General features: G+C 31.7%; 3 protein-coding genes across 6 annotated transcripts; 2 read left to right on the plus strand and 1 right to left on the minus strand.

The window, feature by feature from the left end:
- Positions 1-530: 530 nt before the first annotated feature.
- On the minus strand, positions 531-5,529 carry LOC120261960 (histone-lysine N-methyltransferase ASHH1). 4 transcript variants are annotated; one of them, XM_039269984.1, is made up of 11 exons: positions 5,486-5,529; positions 4,693-4,776; positions 4,222-4,277; positions 3,832-3,988; positions 3,607-3,693; positions 3,288-3,372; positions 3,116-3,209; positions 2,674-2,872; positions 2,204-2,238; positions 1,150-1,624; positions 531-972 (listed from the first exon to the last, which is right to left on the minus strand). In XM_039269984.1, the coding sequence occupies exons 2-11, from the start codon at positions 4,693-4,695 to the stop codon at positions 649-651; spliced, it is 1,515 nt and encodes a 504-aa protein (XP_039125918.1). In that variant the 5' UTR covers positions 4,696-4,776; positions 5,486-5,529; the 3' UTR covers positions 531-648. The 4 variants fall into 4 exon arrangements, with proteins under 4 accessions (XP_039125918.1, XP_039125914.1, XP_039125917.1 ...); XM_039269980.1 differs by having other exon boundaries at positions 4,222-4,286; XM_039269983.1 differs by having other exon boundaries at positions 4,222-4,286; positions 4,693-4,736; positions 5,486-5,510.
- Positions 5,530-10,730: 5,201 nt separating this feature from the next.
- On the plus strand, positions 10,731-14,598 carry LOC120262400 (peroxidase 12-like). Its single transcript, XM_039270501.1, has 3 exons — positions 10,731-11,148; positions 11,251-11,445; positions 13,913-14,598. Exons 1-3 carry the CDS (start codon positions 10,924-10,926, stop codon positions 14,525-14,527), a joined length of 1,035 nt encoding a protein of 344 aa, XP_039126435.1. The 5' UTR covers positions 10,731-10,923; the 3' UTR covers positions 14,528-14,598.
- Positions 14,599-16,165: 1,567 nt separating this feature from the next.
- Positions 16,166-19,898, plus strand: LOC120262321 (peroxidase 12-like). The gene is made up of 3 exons (XM_039270410.1): positions 16,166-16,406; positions 16,515-16,709; positions 19,041-19,898. Exons 1-3 carry the CDS (start codon positions 16,179-16,181, stop codon positions 19,653-19,655), a joined length of 1,038 nt encoding a protein of 345 aa, XP_039126344.1. The 5' UTR covers positions 16,166-16,178; the 3' UTR covers positions 19,656-19,898.
- Positions 19,899-20,070: the final 172 nt, after the last annotated feature.

A 20,070-nucleotide genomic window follows, 5' to 3' on the forward strand; every position in this document is an offset into this window, starting at 1 on the left:
GCGGAATTGAATCTTACCATCAAAACGCCGCGGGATCTGGAAAATAAGGTACGTGATGGAATCCGTGGAAAAAATTTTCACGGATAATTTTGACAAACAAACAACTTGAAAATGACCTGAAGAAAAAATTTTCCAGAGAAAAAAGGGCAATCAAGCATAGCCTTAGATGAAAAACAATATATTCAACCATAAGATCAACTGAAAAACTCTCTAACGGCTTAGGATGTGAGTAGATTTAAAATTTATGTCTTATCTAGTTGTTGTTCAAAAATCAAAGGAATATAATAAAACTCTAGATGAGAGGAAAAAACCAAATAAAATAGTAAAAAAAAAAAATAGATTTAATTTTTTATCATATTCTGCTCGTTTCCATCCTCACTCTCTCCACAGTATTAGTTATCATATTCTATTGACTGACCAATCAAAAAATAATAACAAGATATGATAATCTATCCTATCCTCAAATGGCACGAATATCTTTAAGTCATCAGGCAACTCTTGGTTTCACACCAATGACAACAATGGCTGCATTTAAAACTGGAGAAAATTTTCTCTCAAACACTGCCCAAGAAGACTGTTGCAATAATAAATACAAAAGTCAAGCGGGGGTCATTCTTGAAACAAGCTGTGTACACAAAATCTTCCCAATTAAAATGTTGAGCCATTCAATGACACAACACCCTGCATCTCAGATTTCACTGTTCCATTTTCCAAGAGTTTGATTCCATTTTCAGTAGCAACACCTTCTGGTCCCATATTATTTTGAGCTCTTCGTGGTGTGCAGGTAATGTTCTTGATGATGGACGAGTAGAGGTCAAACTCCGCCTTCAGTTTATTGCAGCTGGCCTCAATCCATTTCTCTGCAACACTTGTGGGAACACTATCTTGAGTGTCCCTCTCGTGCTCTTCAATGGCCGGCCTGATCTCATCATACAAAGCATCAAGCTGAGATGCGGCCAGGTTCCTTGATTCCTACAAGATGAGAGAGGCAGTGTACATGAAAGACAACACCAATGGGGGAGCTTTTAAGAAAATCTCGTTACAACAAGAACAATCAAGAGAAAAAACATGTGATAATCTCCAAATGAAAATTTCATAACCACTGTGGGATTACCATTAAAGCTGCAATAAGAAGAATGTTAAGCATACCTCACAAGTGAAAATTTCCTGACAAGCATCTTCTGAAGCAAGGCGATCAGTTACAGATTTGATATTCACTTGCCTACGAACGTTGGTTTTAGATTTAGCACTGGGGTAGAATGCTGAGTTTTTGGTTGGGCTTGAATCTATGTGATAGTTTCTGCAAGCACTATTGCTCCGGATACGAGATATCATTGTACTCTTTTGAGTAAGTCTCTGATGTGCATCTTCTGAGTAATTGTTATCTTCTCCTGGTATTTCATTCTTCAATCCGTCGATTTCCATTGGGAGAGAGTTCAGTGGTTCCACTGATATTGGTTGGGAGTGAGGGAACAAGATGGGTTCCATGCCATCAACTCCTAAAAGGTAACTGCTCCCATCATCAGCAATCATCTCGTCCTTCACAGGGACAATTGCCTTGAGGATCTTTGTTGCTGGTTCATCTTCCTCAGAATCATAAACCGGAACATTCTCAATAGAGTACCTGTCATTTAGGAATCAATTGAGATAGGCATGCAGCTCCTGATTGTCAGTGTGCGGAAAACTATGTGACAGAGCAACATAGTCAACTAAAAAAGCAGCAGCAAAGAGAAAATGGCCTAGTATGTGCAAATTGTTGAAAGGGAATGTGGGGTTGAATACAAAAAACCATCAAATGAAAAAGCTGCTCACAAAATACAACTGAGTATTTATTTGGTACAATGGTAACTAACAATTATAGATGGTATGCTAATTGCTTTCATCGCCACAATGAACAATTAAAAACAAAGAGAGTCTCAGATTACAGTCAGACATTCAAGCCACACCCTACATTACAAATGATGTCAATTTCAATTCAGGCAGTAATTATGCAGGGTCCAAAAGGTCTAAGGTTGCTTGATGTTCTAGCTGACTGATAGACACCCCATGCAAAGACTTGATTATTCTAAAAGAACAGGGAAAAACATACATTCACCCTATAATCATCCAAACACGGACTATTTATTGCGTCTATGTCTTCCATCATGTAGCTTTAAGCACCAATGCACATAAATGTAGACTGGAAAAGCCTAAGGAATCGTACCTGGTGTCACCATCTTCCCATAGATAAGTTGCTTCCTACAGAACATGTCAAACATGGAGAGCAAAATAGTATCAGTAGAATTCACACATTCAACTAACTTGATATACTGCTATAAGATTAAAAAGATTAATATCTCAAAATTTGCTAGATATTACGGCAATAATCAGTCAAAAGTGTTATGCAACAAGAGTGCTAAAGTAAGTGTGAAAGTACGAAGACATGGTAAAATACACTTTGACAAATACTCAACAACAAGGAGCAAGCTACCTTTACGTATTTGAGCTTGCCATGAGACACATGACCCCCCAACATCTCATTTAAGTCAACGTCAGAATAATAAATTCTAATAGAATTGCTGATCCTTTCACAGACTCTAGTACATGGTACTAGTTGAGTTTAAGAAATGTTTCGCAAGTTGACATATGAATAGCATATGCATAGTCCAGTATGAGTGCATCTTCATAATTTACCTGAAAACCACGTGATTTAGCCCCAAGAAAACCAGAGCAGCTGGGTGCACCACAAAGGCACCGAACCTTGGCACCACCATACCATTCAAAATTATAATCATAGGCTAATTCTGTCCCTGCGTTAATGTCTTGCTTCGCAAATATCCCCACTCTTACCTCCCCCAGCACATTCCACTTTCTTGTTTCACAATTTGGTTGGCTGCATTCTCCGAAGGAAGAAATTAGATATCAACAGACCACAAGTGCAATGGACAGCATATTATAAACAGTTAATATGGAAAAAAAAAAGGCAAGCTTGCAATAGCTAACATATATATATATATATATATATATATAAAGAAAGAGAAAGAGATTGAAATTAAAGAGTGATGACTGATGGTGTCATGAATACTTCAGAGAATAAAATAATAAGGTATGATAAATTTATAACTAAGAAACTCACCATGAATGATTAATGAATCGAGCTAGGCTTCCTTTACTAGTGGCGTCAATAGATTCATATGCATCCAGAGAGATAATAAATGCATCTTTTAAACCTGACAAAACAACATATAAGTGGCTTAACAAATTTTAAGAGATTGGGGGAAGTGGTATTCACAGACTTGCTCTTCTACCTTCAACTTCATATCTTTGGGCTCTCCATTTTGCCTCCTGACAAGATATCACCTCACCACAATATTCAATTACAAACTGACCAGCCTGAATTAGGTTTGAAAGATGATTGTAGATAAGCCAGAAATTTTAAAGATATGACAATACATGGAAAAGAAGGATATGGATTGCAAGATTAACTTCTCATAAACTGAAGCAAAAAAAAAAAACATAATGCAGCTCTGAGAAAATAGTTCCAGTATTAACCAAGTGATTACAAAGCTCAAAGTTTTAACACCATCTTTTTCATAAGAGGACTAATGGGAGTTAGGTCAGTCTCACCTTGATATCCTCAGCAGCAAGAAGTCCCCACCCACGACCTTCAGTTTTAAACAATTGTAACTTTGCGTACTCACATTTTTGAAATTTCTGTCATAGTCAAGAAACAAGCTTAAAGGTAAAATTACAAGATAAGATTTCAATAATTCACTTTCTTAAGGATCTAGTACAACACAATATAATATGAAATATATGCCAGATATGAATGATGAAAGAATGATCATTAACCTGATTCTTACAAAAATTTCCACAAGGACAATAGCCAGGTGTGCATTCTGTGCTGGTCAGCACATTTAAGCAACTTCCCCCACATGCACTCTCAGGGTCATTAGCATCATAGCGGCATACACATACAGCTATATCCTCCTCCTTTTGCTTCTTATGCCTAAAGAAAACCATAATAAGGAACCATATTAAGTTCTGACAAGTACTTGGAAATTCAATTATGAGACAGTTGAAAAGTTAATGATAACGAAAGCGAATATTGCAGAGAAAATGGCCAGTACAACTATTTCCAAGAAAATAGGATAAAAGCTAAAAAAACACTAACTCACATTCAAGCCTTAAGTCATAGAAGTCAAAATATTTACATTCGCTTAAGTGTAATAAAAAACTTACTTCCGATGTACGAAATCATTTCTCTCGATATGCTTATATGGTGCAGGCCATTCATTCTGTTGGTCCTACAAAAAACATATCATTTTAAGTTCCCACAAAACAACTTCAATAACTGATGAGCAACAAAATTCAACAACTGTGGCAATGATCAAATAGTTTAATAAATTTGACTGTTTGCAGATGAATGGACAAAAAGAATACGGAAATTAAATCCTATTAGTAAAACACAGTATTGATCTTGTTTGCATTATTACCAACATCATCCATGTCTATTAAATGACATTCCACATGGAACTGGTAGAAATCAACTATTGACAATTTAAAAAAAAAATTAAGGAGACAAAATATGTAGAATAAGAAAAATACAGAATTTTTTAGAAAATATTTGTTGTACATAAGGAAACATCAGCCAGTGAATCTGTAAATGCAACTCAACTTTCTAGGTGAGTAACAATGTTAGCAGAACAGTACCATTCAGGAGAGAACTGCAACAAGGCTCGGAACTAGGAATCACTCTGCTTCAAAAGTCAGGCATAAGTTAATATTCTAAGAGAGCTGCAAGAGAAGCATAAATATTTCAGGCTTTATAAGATAGGAATTACTGAAATACTACAATAGGTATTATGACATTGAAATGAAACACAATTTACTAATGAAACATAAGCATGCTTCCTGTATTATTCTCCAATGAAAAATTCCTCTTAAAAAGACTTCTGCAAACCAATGAATGGAAAATATAATTATTTCAAACACACACACACACACACACTAACTTGAAAGTTTCACTGCAATACAGAAACTGGTGATTCCAAGATGAGTTATCCTCTTCCTTCACTAGAACCTAATTCTAATCTTTCTTGTGAAACTAAGCGAAAGACGAATTCATACTTTAACTGCAAAAAATCCTTTTTTTTTTTTCCTAAATTTCTAAAAATCCCTAATTCACAAACCGCAAACAACATAAACATGGCATATGCATCACAGCAGAGATTGAATTACACATCCAAAGCAAAACTTCTAATTTTCAGAATCGAACCCCGTATGTCACAAGAAAATCAATAATGCAGAACAAAGACACACGAATTCCTGGAAAAAAAAAACACAAAGAAAAGAGAAAATTAAAGCACCAAGCAATAGAATGCAGCTAAAACGAAGCACAAACCAATCAAGTATCAAACAAATGATGAATGGGATTGATCGAGAGGGAAAAATCTAGGGTTTTAGATGAAAATCGAACGAGAATCGAAAGCAAAAGAGAACGGACCTCAAGACTCGAACGCTAACGAAACGCTGCTGCTTCGAAGGAGATGAGGCCCATTAAGGAACATATATAATATATATTTCCTCGATCCCGTTAAAAAGCCCATATGCGCAAAGCCCACGGACTGGCCCATGATTTTGAGACCTAATTAGCCAGCAGAGATTGATCTTGATGTGGTTATTATAATTTTCTATAAATTTAAATTTATGTAGGGATAAGAATAATTTTGTAATTCATAATATCTTAGTACCTCTTTGATATTCCACTAGGAAAAAAAATTAGCTAATTTGTCTTAAAAAAAATTTATTAGCTACTTGTAATTTAGATAAAAGAACCGAGAAAATATATGAATAAACCCACTTTTTTTAGCATGGACTATTTTATAGTATTGTGTAATGTGTATCATACCTCATATTTTTTATAGTACTGTGCTACTATTAGAATAGTAGTACGTTTATAGGCACGGTTGAAAAAGTGAAGGATTTTAAGAATCCAACGCCGGAAAATAAACTTTCGTAGAAATTGGATTCTATGAACGTTCGTAGAAGACGCGACCTCTATATATAGAGAGAAGATATGGTCTCCATAGAGAAAAAATAAAAATAATAATCATGAGATAATTAACTAATTATAAGATAATGTTCCAATATTATGGTTAAATTTAACCCACAAATATTTTGAAGTTAAATTATTTTTCTTTATTATTAGAAAACTTAGACAAACTCAATGGAGGTTAGTTTAAGTGGTAGATGCTTAAGCAAATGAGATAGAGTTCGAATTTTTGTGTATAAACAAGTGTGTTTGAGCGCGCACACACATATATATATATATATATTGAAGAGTTGTCCATGAAACCAGTGAATCAAAGAACAAAATCTAGACAATATTCTAGAATTTTTGAGATTTTCGTATATTCATATATAAAAGGACAATTATGTTACACTAATTTTTCTAAAATATAACTCAAGAAAATAAATAATTATATATATATATGGGATAAATCATAATTTTATTAAAAAAAACAATAACAAAATAATAAAACAACAACTGACCAAAAAATTAGAGACAAAATAACATAACAGAAGAAAAAGTAAAGATAACTCCCTCTACCAGGGATTGATGGACATCACTACAAAATAAACAAGTAGAACTATAAAATAAGTAAAAACAAATGGGTATCAGAGATGCTACAAAGCTGATACTCCACTTGATCACAAAAGTGATTCCTTCAGTATAACTTTTTATTATTATTATGAAATTACATTTATTAAAGCAATAAATACATAATCAATTTTACAGATAATTTAAACATACCCTGATGCCATGCAAGAAAAAAATAAATGATTATTACATTGAATTCAAATAGTCCAATAGATGACACAGATAAAATAATTTCCCATGCAGCCCCTTAGGATTGAAAGCACATTTGTTCATCTAGGAGTTCTATACCTCTTTGAGAGTGAGAAAACAAATATTCAAGCGGCAGCATATTCAACTCCCATGCATGCCAGCAAATTAGCTGTAGAAAAACTTCTAAATCCTACCTAATAATTAACATATATATATATATATATATATATATATATAATAATCTACATATTGAGTTGACGTTCATCTATGGATATGTCATCCAATACCACAAGACAGATTTCATCACATCCCACAATGTTTGACATAAAGATGAAGCCTCACCTACTCCCACCAAAGTCTTCAAAAATGGATAATATAATAACAAATTAAGTAAAAATTAAGCATAAATTATACTTAGCATGTGAGAAGTGGAACAAGTTGTGTGGTTTCTCATTTTATCCCTCCTTTTACTTTTCTCTTCTTTTCTTTTCTTTTGAGTTTTTTTTACTGCATCAAAGCTTCATGAAAGAAACTGTCAAGAAAGAGATAAAGCATGATGAGCACATGGGCTGCTAATAATGCAACTTGGTGCTTTTAATAAGAATCTGAATATATAAAGTGAACAAGGACTTGGATCAAAGAACCACTGCATCTGTCATTTGTTATTCTTTGCATTATTATTGTAGACTTTTTTTACAAAGAGAGTATCTAGAAATGTTGTTAAGTGTAAATGCTTGATAAGTTTTTGGTAATTTAGTCATTAACTATGTTCTTCATTTTCTAGACATCACATGCTAAGACTCTTGACTTTTTCTTTTTTGGATTCCTCTTGATTGCCTTTTTCATATTTACTCTTGACAATGAATAGCATTAGAGATTTGGACTATTAAATTATTAATTTATTCTAAAATTATCACTTGTTTTTAAAATATTCACTTTAGTTTTTTTTGTATATATACTTTGTGATGCAATGAGAAATTAAAATAGTAATATTTATATTTATTGATAATTATTTAGAGTGGAAATTTAAATTAAAAAATAAAATACTTGCATCACTTGACCACGTCACCAAAAATCAAAATATTAGGTAGAACAGGACTTACTTTATTGCTCAATAAAAAAAGAAAAAAGAAAAAAATAAATAGCGGTAACATCCTTCCAGCACTGAGATGACAAGTTAGGAAAGACTGGACCTGCTTTTTTCTTTTTAACTGTAAATTATTATTTTTTAGTGGCTAGAATACAACTTCATCACTTTAAATGATTAAATTATTATGTTTAAAAAAACCAAATAATTTTCCTAATTGGTTAGAGTGTGACCACCTCACTCATTCTCATTAATTTATTCATGAATTGATATCTGTGGCAAGTGTAGATTTCGTGTTAATTTATGCATGTTTCCACCAACCTGCTCCAGTGACTTTTCTTAAATGCTTAAAACTATTTAGACTTTTAACAAAATGACAATCATATTAATGAACTATGTGGTGAAAATATTAATTCACTCATCTAAATTTTAATTATATATTTATTATATTATTGACAAAAACTGAATAAATTTAATTTTTTTTTATAATTTATCCATTTTATTTAAAAAATTCATTTTCTTCGCTTTAAAACTTTTTCTTTATTTTAAAATCTAAACTTAAAAGAAATGATAAGTGCTCAAAAGGTAGAAGTGGCACAAGGCTTCTTATCTTGTTGACAGGCTGCCAGTACTATATCTGTATTATTGGATTTTTTTTAATTATTAAGACTACGAAATTAAATAAGAAATGTTTCAAAAAATAAAAGATCTGAAAATAAATGAGTAAACATAGGGACTATTTTTTTTAATGTGAATAAAAAAATTTAGGCACTTTTCAATAATTTTTGTTATATTTATTCATGGTTCATGATTTTTTTTTTTAATATTTTTCAAATTAACCATGTCATCAATAAAAACAATCAAAATTCCTTCCTCTTTAAAAAAAAATAAAATAAATAAACAAAAACTTTATTAAAAAATAAAACAGGTACAATTAAAAACAAGTAAAACACAAGAACACAAAAGACTAGACACAATCACCAGAGGTGAAGCGTATCTCATCAAACAAATCAACAAAAATACAAAAATAAAAAAATCACTTATTTTTTGCACTAAGTTTAAACTACAAATAAATAGATTAGAAATACAGTAGCACATTAAAATGATAAACTAACAAATAGCCCAATGTTAAATAAATAAATATATATATATATATATATTATTCAGCAATTACTCTCTTAAAGTTTGAGGGTATAATTTAGTCACGCATACACAAAAGCTAACCGTTGTGCGGATATGTGCAAGAAGCCCCTAATTTTGTTAGAAGGATTATGATTAAAGACAATATATGAGGTTTTTTTTCTTTGGATCTTGCACTATCTAATTTCATGGCATTTTGATCCCGTTTTCCAAAATTAAAAATAAATATAAATATTTTTATTTAAAAATAAATTACTATCATGGTCTTTAATACTTATCTCATTTTATAGATTTTTGATGGTTCCGGTGGGGTGTGAAGTGTTAAGTTTACTCAAAAACTCACTCAAATCATAAACACTCACACACAATTAAAGCAAGATAAAAGAGACAAGCAAATTAATAACCCAGTTCGGTACAACCTTGCCTACATCTGGGGGGTCAGGCTCGGAGAAACAATCCACTAAAAGAGGTATAAGAACAAGGAGTACAACACTCACTTACTCACTCAATACAAACTAAATCTTTGTGTCTTCAAATAGCTTCATACCAAGTTTAACTTGTGTCTTCTAATAGCTTCACATAATCTTTATGATCTTGAACTCTTGCCAATAATAGAATATTCCTCTCTCTTCAAATAGATCTTTCTAAAAATGAGCTCTATTAAAGATATGAATAATCATCCCGGATCTTACCAAGGATAGATAATCACATCAAAAATAAAACTTGTCTTTCTAGAAAAGACCCTATAGTCTTGATGCACTTTCTAAAAATAGTTTATCATCACATGATTATATTGAGAGAAATATCTTCAATATAGATCTTAATCAAATCTTCACTTTGATCTCCATTAAATGTCATGATAACATCTTTTGCCACATCATCATCCTAGTCATTTTTTCTTTTGATGAGTCACCACATGTCACGTCATCATCCTCTTGCCATGTCACCACTTGGCTTATCATGTAATGTCAATCCTACGTCATCAAACTTAACAATTTTTTTAATTATTTTTATCATTTATGAAAATTTGTGAAGTATTAAATATTATTTTTCAAATTTATTGTAATTCTACAACTTCTACTAAATTATATTCAAGTAAATATTGTTTAAAACATATTTTAAATAATAATAATATTTTAAATTTAATATATATTTTATAAATTTTACTCCCTCCGTTTTTTTATCTATCATTTTCTAATATCAAAAAATACTTATTATTTTTTTTTCAAAATTACCCGTAGCACTCTATTTCTTGTTAGAATTAAATATAAGAGTGAAGAAATATGGAGATATAAATTAAGGATAATTTTGAAATAATAACTAATTTTATATACAATTTTGTAAAATAACTAAGTTTTTCATATAATGATAACTATTTTTTCAATTTATATAAATTATTTAAAATTAATAAATAAAAAGAACCCGAGCGAATATACTTTTAATTTCATATAAAGACAGATATATTAATTTCTAGTGGAGTCGTGTGGCATTTTTTTTTTTTATTATGACAGATAAATTAACTTCTAGTAGAGCCGTAGAGGCCGTGTGCCACACGCTCTCCTGCCAAATAAAGGGTTCATATTGAAAGTAAATAAAAACCAAGTCAAAATTAATGATAACTTGTATACCCATGCTACCCGTTACACTCTTCCAATCTTCTTCTTCTTCTTCTTCTTCTTCCTCTTCAACATCCTTTTTTTTTTATAAAGTGTACTATCAAATACACGTACAATGTAACCTGACCTAACCCAACCAAGACTTTCTCTACAATCAAATGAACCAACAAAGTTAACCTCAACCCATCTCCTCCTCTCTATAAATAACACCATCATTGTGCTTTCCCAAGCACCATCACAGCAACAAAATGGCTTCAATGCTCATGTTAATCTTAGTGCTCTTTGGAGCCACTTTGGCTGGGTTCTCAGATGCTCAGCCAACACCAGTCTCTGGTCTTTCCTACACTTTCTACAAGTCCACCTGCCCAAAACTAGAGTCCATTATAAGAAATCAACTCAAAAAGGATTTCAACAGTAATATAAGCCTTGCTGCTGGCCTTCTCCGGCTTCATTTCCATGACTGTTTTGTTCAGGCAAGACTTGGTTTGCAGTTATTTCTTTTATATATGCACACAAATTAAAGTGTTTAATTTAATGTTTTTTGTTGGGTTTTTTTTTCTCCGGTGGTGGTGTAGGGATGTGATGCGTCGGTGTTGTTGGACGGGTCGGCGAGTGGGCCGAGTGAGCAGGAGGCGCCACCGAACCTGACGTTGCAGCAGGCGGCGTTCAAGGCTATCAATGATCTGCGCGCGTTGATCGATGCGCAGTGTGGGCAGGTTGTTTCTTGTGCTGATGTTGTCGCTATCGCTGCGCGTGACTCTGTTGCTCTGGTAAATATCTTAGCAAACTCATTTATGGTGTTTTTTTTATAATAATAATAATAATAATAATAAATGAGAAATATTTTTTTTATATATGAATATAAATAATATTGAACAGTACTGAAATCTGGATATACAGCATATGTACAATATGAAAATAATATAAGAATTTTGGGTGAATATAAATGATAAACAGTACTGTCAAAAAAAAAAATTGAACTCATTATTTTTTTTTTATATTTTGATGTTATACCAGTAGGCTATGTAATGGTTGACCTAACTCATTCATGTTGTTGTTGAGGTTTTAAGGTTTTGTTTTTATTTTTATTTTTATTTTTTATTTTTAAGTGGGTGGTTTGGTTTCGTTAACTGTGGTTGATTTGATTTCAATGACATTGATAACTAATTTCATAAGATGGTTGAGAGTGATTTTTATTGACTTTTGATTATTGGTTTTGTTTTGGACTTGGATTATTTGTTAAAATGATTTTTGTGGTGATTAATTTTTGAACTATTTAGCCAGCTGATAAGAAAAAAATAACATGAGTTCATTTAAGGTGCTTGAGAAAGAGATGCATATGGGAGGTTGTGATTTATGTTTTTTTTTTAAAAAAAAATTATTCTTCTTAAACATATAAATTTTGAGGATTTATAAATAGATATGTGTCTAAGTATTTTTTATTTGAAAAAAATTTTACAGGGTATGCAATAAAAAAAAAAGTCCTTTTATTAAATGAATGTTTAGCTTTAAGAAAAGAAGCGATCTTGCCGATTTGAAATGTCTTTTTAATGTAACTGTTTTTTTTTTTTTCTGAATAATTTTGTCTGTTTTGTCAGCATGTTAATTGATGCTGATAGTCATACAATATAAATATTTAAAATCAAAACCATGATCAACTAAAAATAATATTTTAGTGACACTCAAAAAAATTATTTTAGTGACACTTAAAAAAAATATTTTATATAATGAAACTAATATATAATGAAAAAAATACTTCAGCAACTTTTTAATTTATTAGTATTATTTTTAACATGTGCTTGTAAGGACCAGTGACAATAAAATAAAGACATACATATAAATTAAAAACCTTATTCGTTTTTTTTGAAAAAAAATTGTATTACTTAAACAAACGCAAACTTCTACTTTTATTGTTAGTAAGTATATAGAAACAGTATATTTTATATAATTATATATATATATATGTAATTATATAAAATATACTGTTTTATATCAAAGTAAAACGAATGAAATAACAAGTTAATCACTCCTTCCCATGGTTTTTATTTGTTCTATTCTAGAGGTTTTGTTTGATTTATTTTATTTATTCATTTTGATAATTTATGAAATAGTAAATATAATTTTTTTAAAATTTATCTTTTATATTTAATTAATTACATAATATTCCATAAATTATATTCAGCTTTACATATATCGATTCATATCGAATATTAAAATAATTTTTTTTATAAAATTTAAATTACTAATTCATTTCAATATTTTTTAAATTTATATAAATTAATTAAAATGATAAAGTGCAAAATAAAACAGAGGACTGAGAAATCAATTAATGCCGGTACCTCTTTTTATGGCACCACATGTCGCTGGAATTGTCCTAATCCAACATCTATTAATGTCTATTGAATGTGTTGATCGTAGTCGCCAGCCAACCGCTACCAAACCATGCATATACACATGTTCTTATAATCTTATCCATAAGAACGTCTTTACAAACTATATATATTGTTAATGATTTAATAGCTCCATTTACTAACTCCACTTGCTTCATATTTAACTATGTCTAACTTTAATGAACACCTTTTTCTTTAAGAGTACAACGTATATCTTATTAAGAGGACAATGTATTAGTTGATTTTTTTTTTTTAAAACGAAATATTTACCAACCATTTGTGTGTACAGTTTTAGGGTTATATTTTAATATATCTGTACTTTCACTTTTTATGTTTTAAATTTTAAATTTATTTTTTTAATTATAAATAATAAATATCCTACCTAGAACATAGTACTAATAAACCAAAACGTTGACAGGATTAGTTGAGACATCATAATTTATTATTTAAGATTTTACAATTAGTATTACTTCAAATAAGACTTTTTCGTTCATTTACATCTTGAAAATAGACGATTTTCGGTATAATAAAATTTAAATTGCAATATATTTTTAGAACCTCCTGTTCATCTATTTTCTTCATTTTGTGTAATAAAATAATATTAATTTAATTATACATATGTACATGCAAAAAAAACATAATAATAATGAAAGTTCTGGCAAAACTTCATAAACCTGGAGAGAAGAAAACATTTAATGATCTAATTTTATTTTCATTTTTTCTCCACCATTTTGTTTCATTTATAGATAAAAATATATATATATATATATATAATTATAATATATTTTTTCCATTAATACAAATAAAGACATCTTTAATATAACATGAGCTCATTGATTTGGCACAGTCTGGTGGACCGGACTACAAAGTCCCACTCGGCCGGCGAGACAGCCTCAACTTCGCCACCCAAAACGCCACCAGCGCCAGCCTCCCTCCTCCGACCTCCAACGTCAGCTTCCTCATCACCACTCTCAACAAGATCAACCTCACCGTCACCGACCTCGTCACCCTCTCCGGCGGTCACACCATTGGCCGTGCCCACTGCACCTCCTTCACCAACCGTCTCTACCCAACTCAAGACACTAACATGGACAAGACCTTCGCCAACAACCTCAAACTCACTTGCCCGGCCGCCAACACCACCAACACCACCGTCAACGACATCCGTACACCAAACACATTTGATAACAAGTACTACGTTGACCTTATGAACAGACAAGGCCTCTTCACGTCTGATCAGGGACTCTACTCTGATTCCAGGACTAAGTCCCTTGTTCTTAAATTTGCTCTTAATCAGACACAGTTCTTTGAGCAGTTTGCTTTGTCAATGGTGAAGATGGGCCAGCTCAGTGTGCTCACTGGATCTCAGGGTGAGATCAGGACTAACTGCTCTGCACGTAACTCTGGCTCTGGTTTGTGGTCTGTGCTTGAGCCATTGGTTGAGACTGCTTCTACTTTTTAGTTTCTGCAAACTGTTTGTCTGTTTGTTAGACACTTGTTGCTTGATATTAATAATAAGTGGTTGATCGAAGAGGTGCATCAGTGCATTGTGTAGTACTCTGTAGTGGGATTGCTTTGTTTGTATACAATATATGTATCCCTGCATTATATATATGATATCATGTGAATAAAGGTTGTCCATACTCTACCGGGAATGAGATTGAACCTTCTCTAATTTTTAGTTTTTTATTTTTTTTTTAATTTTTGCATAAAGTGTATAAACCACAGATTTATTAAAAGAGAGAGAAAGTAACAAAAACACCAAATACAGAAGAAAAATTAAAACACAAGACATAAGAAAATATAAAAGACTGTTTTCCTCACCAGGATGAGAAAAACAAATCAAAACTGAAAGAAAAAACAGAAAAGACAAAGAGAAAAAATATAACAAACCGGGCCGGTGAATGCAACCATCAGGAGACACAAGCCTGTCCAGCAACAACGAGAGTGGATTACTCTTGACTAGAAGTGTGCACCGAATCACCAGCGGAATCGGTTGATCTAGAGCTCAGAAAATTAAGAGAGCTAGTAGATAAACTTTCACATCAGTTGAAATGTTTAGATAAATAAAAATAGGTAGCTAGTAGACATAATTTTAACTACTTGAGCTCAGGAATGTCTAGGTTCTCTGGCATATATTGCACCGCGCGTTGGCTCCCTGGATGAAGAGTTCTCTTTAATGATACTTTAATATTTGGTAGGAGTAGGACAGGACTTTATTGCTGCATAGTAAAAATGAAAAAGAAAAAGTATATATGAGTTACATCCATCTAACCTTGAAATGACATGGACAATAAGGTGTGGCAAGGGTGAACCGGCATTTTTTACTAGACTAAAAGACACCTTTGTTAATTTAAATGATTAAATTTTTGCTTTAAAACCTCAAGAAAATGTCTTAGTTGGTTAAAGTGTGGTCACCTTGGCCCCTTAATTTATTCTTGACGTAATATTTGTGACAGTGATTAATTCGGTGTCTATTTATGCATGTCATGTCCGAAGTCTTGTCCAATCACATTCCGAAGACACTCAATTTGCATTTTTTTTCTCTCTCTCTTTTTATAAAACAGACATCATACCATCAAAAGTTTTTAATGTTAATCTGTTTATTTTACATTTAAACTTAAATTATATATTTATTCATTCTTATCATGTTCTGCGCTAATTTATGATGATTTTTTCATTATATTTAAACAACCAGAACACTGTCTTTTCTAGCAAGTTGTTAAAATTAAAAAAAAAAAATGTATCATAACATGTTAATTAATCTTACAAAACTATATTATTCAACAGGGTAAAAAAATATATAAATCAAACAAAAACTATATTATTCATATAAAAGACACGAGTGTTAACTTGGTAGACGCGCGTGTTCTCTTGCAAGACACGGCTACCAAATAAAGTAACGATGTTTAAGTTTGGGAACACCAAGTCAAAGATTAATAACACCATGATCAACTATACTATCTTCTTCACCTTTTAAACAAAAACATTGAAGACATATAAAATTAATAGCACGTCAGCACCCCCACCTACTCCAACAAATTAAGAAGATTTAACCTTCTCATTTTCTATAAATAACACCACCCTGTGTTCTCTCTAGCACTATAACAACAATGGCTTCAATGCTTATGTGCTTCTTGGTGTTCTTTGGAGCCACTTTGGCTGCAGGGTTCTCAGATGCCCAGCCAAAACCAGTCCCTGGCCTTTCCTACACTTTCTACAAATCCACCTGCCCAAAACTAGAGTCCATTATAAGCAAACAACTGAAAAAAGAGTTCAAGAAGGACATAGGCCTTGCTGCCGGTCTTCTTCGTCTTCACTTTCATGATTGTTTTGTTCAGGTGTGACACTAACAAACACAGTGCTTAATTGGTTTGCAGTTATTTTATGCATGTAAATTCAAAGTGTTTGATTTATTAATGTTGAGTTTAATTGGGTTTTGAGTGCAGGGATGTGACGCGTCGGTGCTGTTGGACGGGTCAGCGAGCGGGCCAAGCGAGCAGGATGCGCTGCCCAACCTGACGCTGCGCCCGGCCGCGTTTAAGGCTATTAATGATCTGCGCGCGCTGATCAATAAGAAGTGCGGGGTTGTCGTGTCTTGTGCCGATGTTGTTGCCGTCGCTGCGCGGGACTCTGTTGCTCTGGTAAATGCTTCTGTCAACTTCAGTAACTTTAGTTTCATTTTTATTTTATTTTATTTTTTTCTTGGAGGATAGCCACTTTATTATTTAAGTAATTGTTTTTATAAATTATAATAAAGTATCTGCTTTTTATTGATGTTAAGATTAATTGCAATAAATCTTAGTTAAGTCACATATGTTTTTTATTTTAATATTTAAAAAAAAACTTTAACCTCCAATTTGATCCACGATTAAAAATCTGATCATCTCGGAACGAAGTCATCTCACCTGGTTCAATTATCAATTTATTTTTTCATTTTTTTCTATCATAACATGACATGTATACTATTATTTTTTTATATTATAATTGAAAACATATATCAGCATGTTATAGGGAAAAGCTAGAACATAACTTTATTCTGAAACCATACAAAGCGACTTCTTTTAAAACTATGACTATGAATGTCAATTGACTAGAGTTTTTGTATAGTAATTTGATTAATTGACTGTTGTGTTGTGGTTACTGTCAATTTGATTTTAGATTATATTTAATACCTTAAAATATATATATCTATATAATTTAATTATTAATTTAGGTTTTTTTACAATATTTATTTTTATTATTGTGTCATAATCATAAGTTGTGAAAAAATCTTAGTCTTTTTCGGAAAAAAAAAAATCTTAGTCACTTTGCCACAATGACTTTTTATTATTATTAAATGTTTTGAATGGATCATTTGGGAAAATAATTTTCTTCATTATATTATGGCGATTAATTTTAAAATGTTATGAAACTGAGATACAATGAATAAACACGGACAGTAAGGTATTATTTTAAATATTTTAAGTACTTTTTACAATGGTTCACGACTTCTAATGGATTTTTTCTTATAATCCAAATTAATAAAAGAATATAAACAAAAATTGTAAAGCAAAATTTTGAGTGGATTGTTGACTAATATATAAATATTTATTGTAAAAGGCCAACTAATATTAGCATTAACATTTTTTTCTCTTTTTCTGGCCGATAGATTAGATATTAGTTGAGACTGATTAAATTATTGTCCTTGGTGTATGTTGGTGATCATTATGTGTGTGTGTTGTAAGACTCATTTAGTAGAGGACATGAAAGAATAAGTTTTTTAAAAAAATTGAATCTGTGTTGAACAAAAGTATTTTATATAAAGTCGAATCAATTTTTTTGCTTTAATATTAATATTATGTAAATAAAAATTAACTGTATTTGTTTATACTAATAATATTTAGATGGTTATATTTTGGTAAAATTATACCAAAGGAGAATTTGGTTAGTTGACTAATGTTAGTCGGTTAGAGTGGGAATAAATTGTTGAGTTGAATTGTGAGAGTAACTTTCCAATTTATTAAAAAACTATGTAAAGTAAAGATGATCAACCACAGTGAAATTTAAATATTATTTAGCTCCGCTATTCTTTTAAGCGTGAGATTGCAAGTGATTTGATTTAATTATTTATTATTTTTCCTAACTATTATTAATTAAAAATATATATTTTTGTTTATATATCTCTGCTAATACACTTAATTTTTAATTAAAAATATTTCACTATCAAAGTTAAGAAAAGAAAACCTTTAACAACTTGAATGATTTTTTAATCTATTATTATATATAGATCTGTTGCATAGACAACTTTTTTTTTTAAGGAGAATTGTCAAAATTGAATCTAAAAAATAAAATAAAATAAAATTAAAATTAAAAACATAAATATATGGATGTTAGGTTTGAGTTATTTGTGGCCTATATTTATGTATGTATCGAACTTTTTTTAAATAGGTAACACCCGGTCAACTATTTAATAACACAATGGTGTGAGACACAAGAGTGTAAGGATTTGAGTCATTTCCCCAATAAGTACTATTGATATACTGTATATTTGTGTCTATTGCTATTTTAATATTATTCATGAGTCTAAGTGTGGATTACATAAATAGTGTTCTACTCTTTTTAGAGTTGTAGAGTAGGAAGATTTTTTTAAAAAATTTTATAAATCACCGTAATTGATGCACCTCTGTACTTATCTGTCCTTTTGATGATCATTTAAATTATAAATCATGAATAATTTGTTGCTTATTAGTTATAAAAAAAAAAAAAAGCACTCGCGTATTAATAAAAAACAATTATTATTATTATTATTATTATTATTATTATTATTTTACAATAGGACAAGGTGTTTCTATTAAATTATAAACCATGTTTTAACCATGGTTTGGGGAACTACTATCCGATCTGGCCATTTGGCGGGTGATCATGAATATAAAATTAAAAGAAATAATTTTTTAAAAAAAATTCAAATAATTAAAAGCATTGAGTTCTCACAGTCTGGCGGGCCCAACTACAAAGTCCCACTTGGCCGGCGAGACGGCCTCACCTTCGCCACCCAAAACGTCACCCTCGCCGACCTCCCTCCTCCGACCTCCAACGTCAGCTTCCTCATCAACACTCTCAACAAGCTCAACCTCACCATCACCGACCTTGTCACCCTCTCCGGCGGCCACACCATCGGCCTCGCACACTGCACCTCCTTCACCAACCGTCTCTACCAAACTCAAGACACTAACATGGACAAGACCTTCGCCAAAAACCTCAAACTCACTTGCCCGGCCGCCAACACCACCAACACCACCGTCAACGACATCCGTACACCAAACACATTTGATAACAAGTACTACGTTGACCTTATGAACAGACAAGGTCTCTTCACGTCTGATCAGGGACTCTACTCTGATTCCAGAACTAAGTCCCTTGTTCTTAAATTTGCTCTTAATCAGACACAGTTCTTTGAGCAGTTTGCTTTGTCAATGGTGAAGATGGGCCAGCTCAGTGTGCTCACTGGATCTAAGGGTGAGATTAGGACTAACTGCTCTGCACGTAACTCCGGCTCTGGTTTGTGGTCTGTGCTTGAGCCACTGGTTGAGACTGCTTCTACCTTTTAGTTTCTGCAAACTGTTTGTCTGTTTGTTAGATACTTGTTTCTTGATATTAATAATAATAATAATAATAATAAGAATATATAATAAGTGGTTGAAGATCAGGTGTATCAGTGTATCATGTATTGTGTAGTACTCTGCAGTGGGATTGCTTTGTTTGTTTCTTTGTATAGAGTTTCAGACAATGTATATATCCCTGGGTGCATTATATATATGATATCACGTGAATAAAGGTTGTCCATACTCTGCTGGGAATGAGATTGAACCTTCTCTTAATTTATTCAAGTAAAAATATTAGATGAACTTTCACATCAGTTGCAATGTTTAGAAAAATAAAAATAGGTAGCTAGTATACATGTTTTTAATTACTTGAGCTCAAGCATGTCTAGGTTCTCTGGTATATATTGCACCGCGCGTTGGC

The sequence above is a fragment of the Dioscorea cayenensis genome, chromosome 5 (assembly GCF_009730915.1).
Source record: "Dioscorea cayenensis subsp. rotundata cultivar TDr96_F1 chromosome 5, TDr96_F1_v2_PseudoChromosome.rev07_lg8_w22 25.fasta, whole genome shotgun sequence".
NCBI classification, from domain to species: domain Eukaryota; kingdom Viridiplantae; phylum Streptophyta; class Magnoliopsida; order Dioscoreales; family Dioscoreaceae; genus Dioscorea; species Dioscorea cayenensis.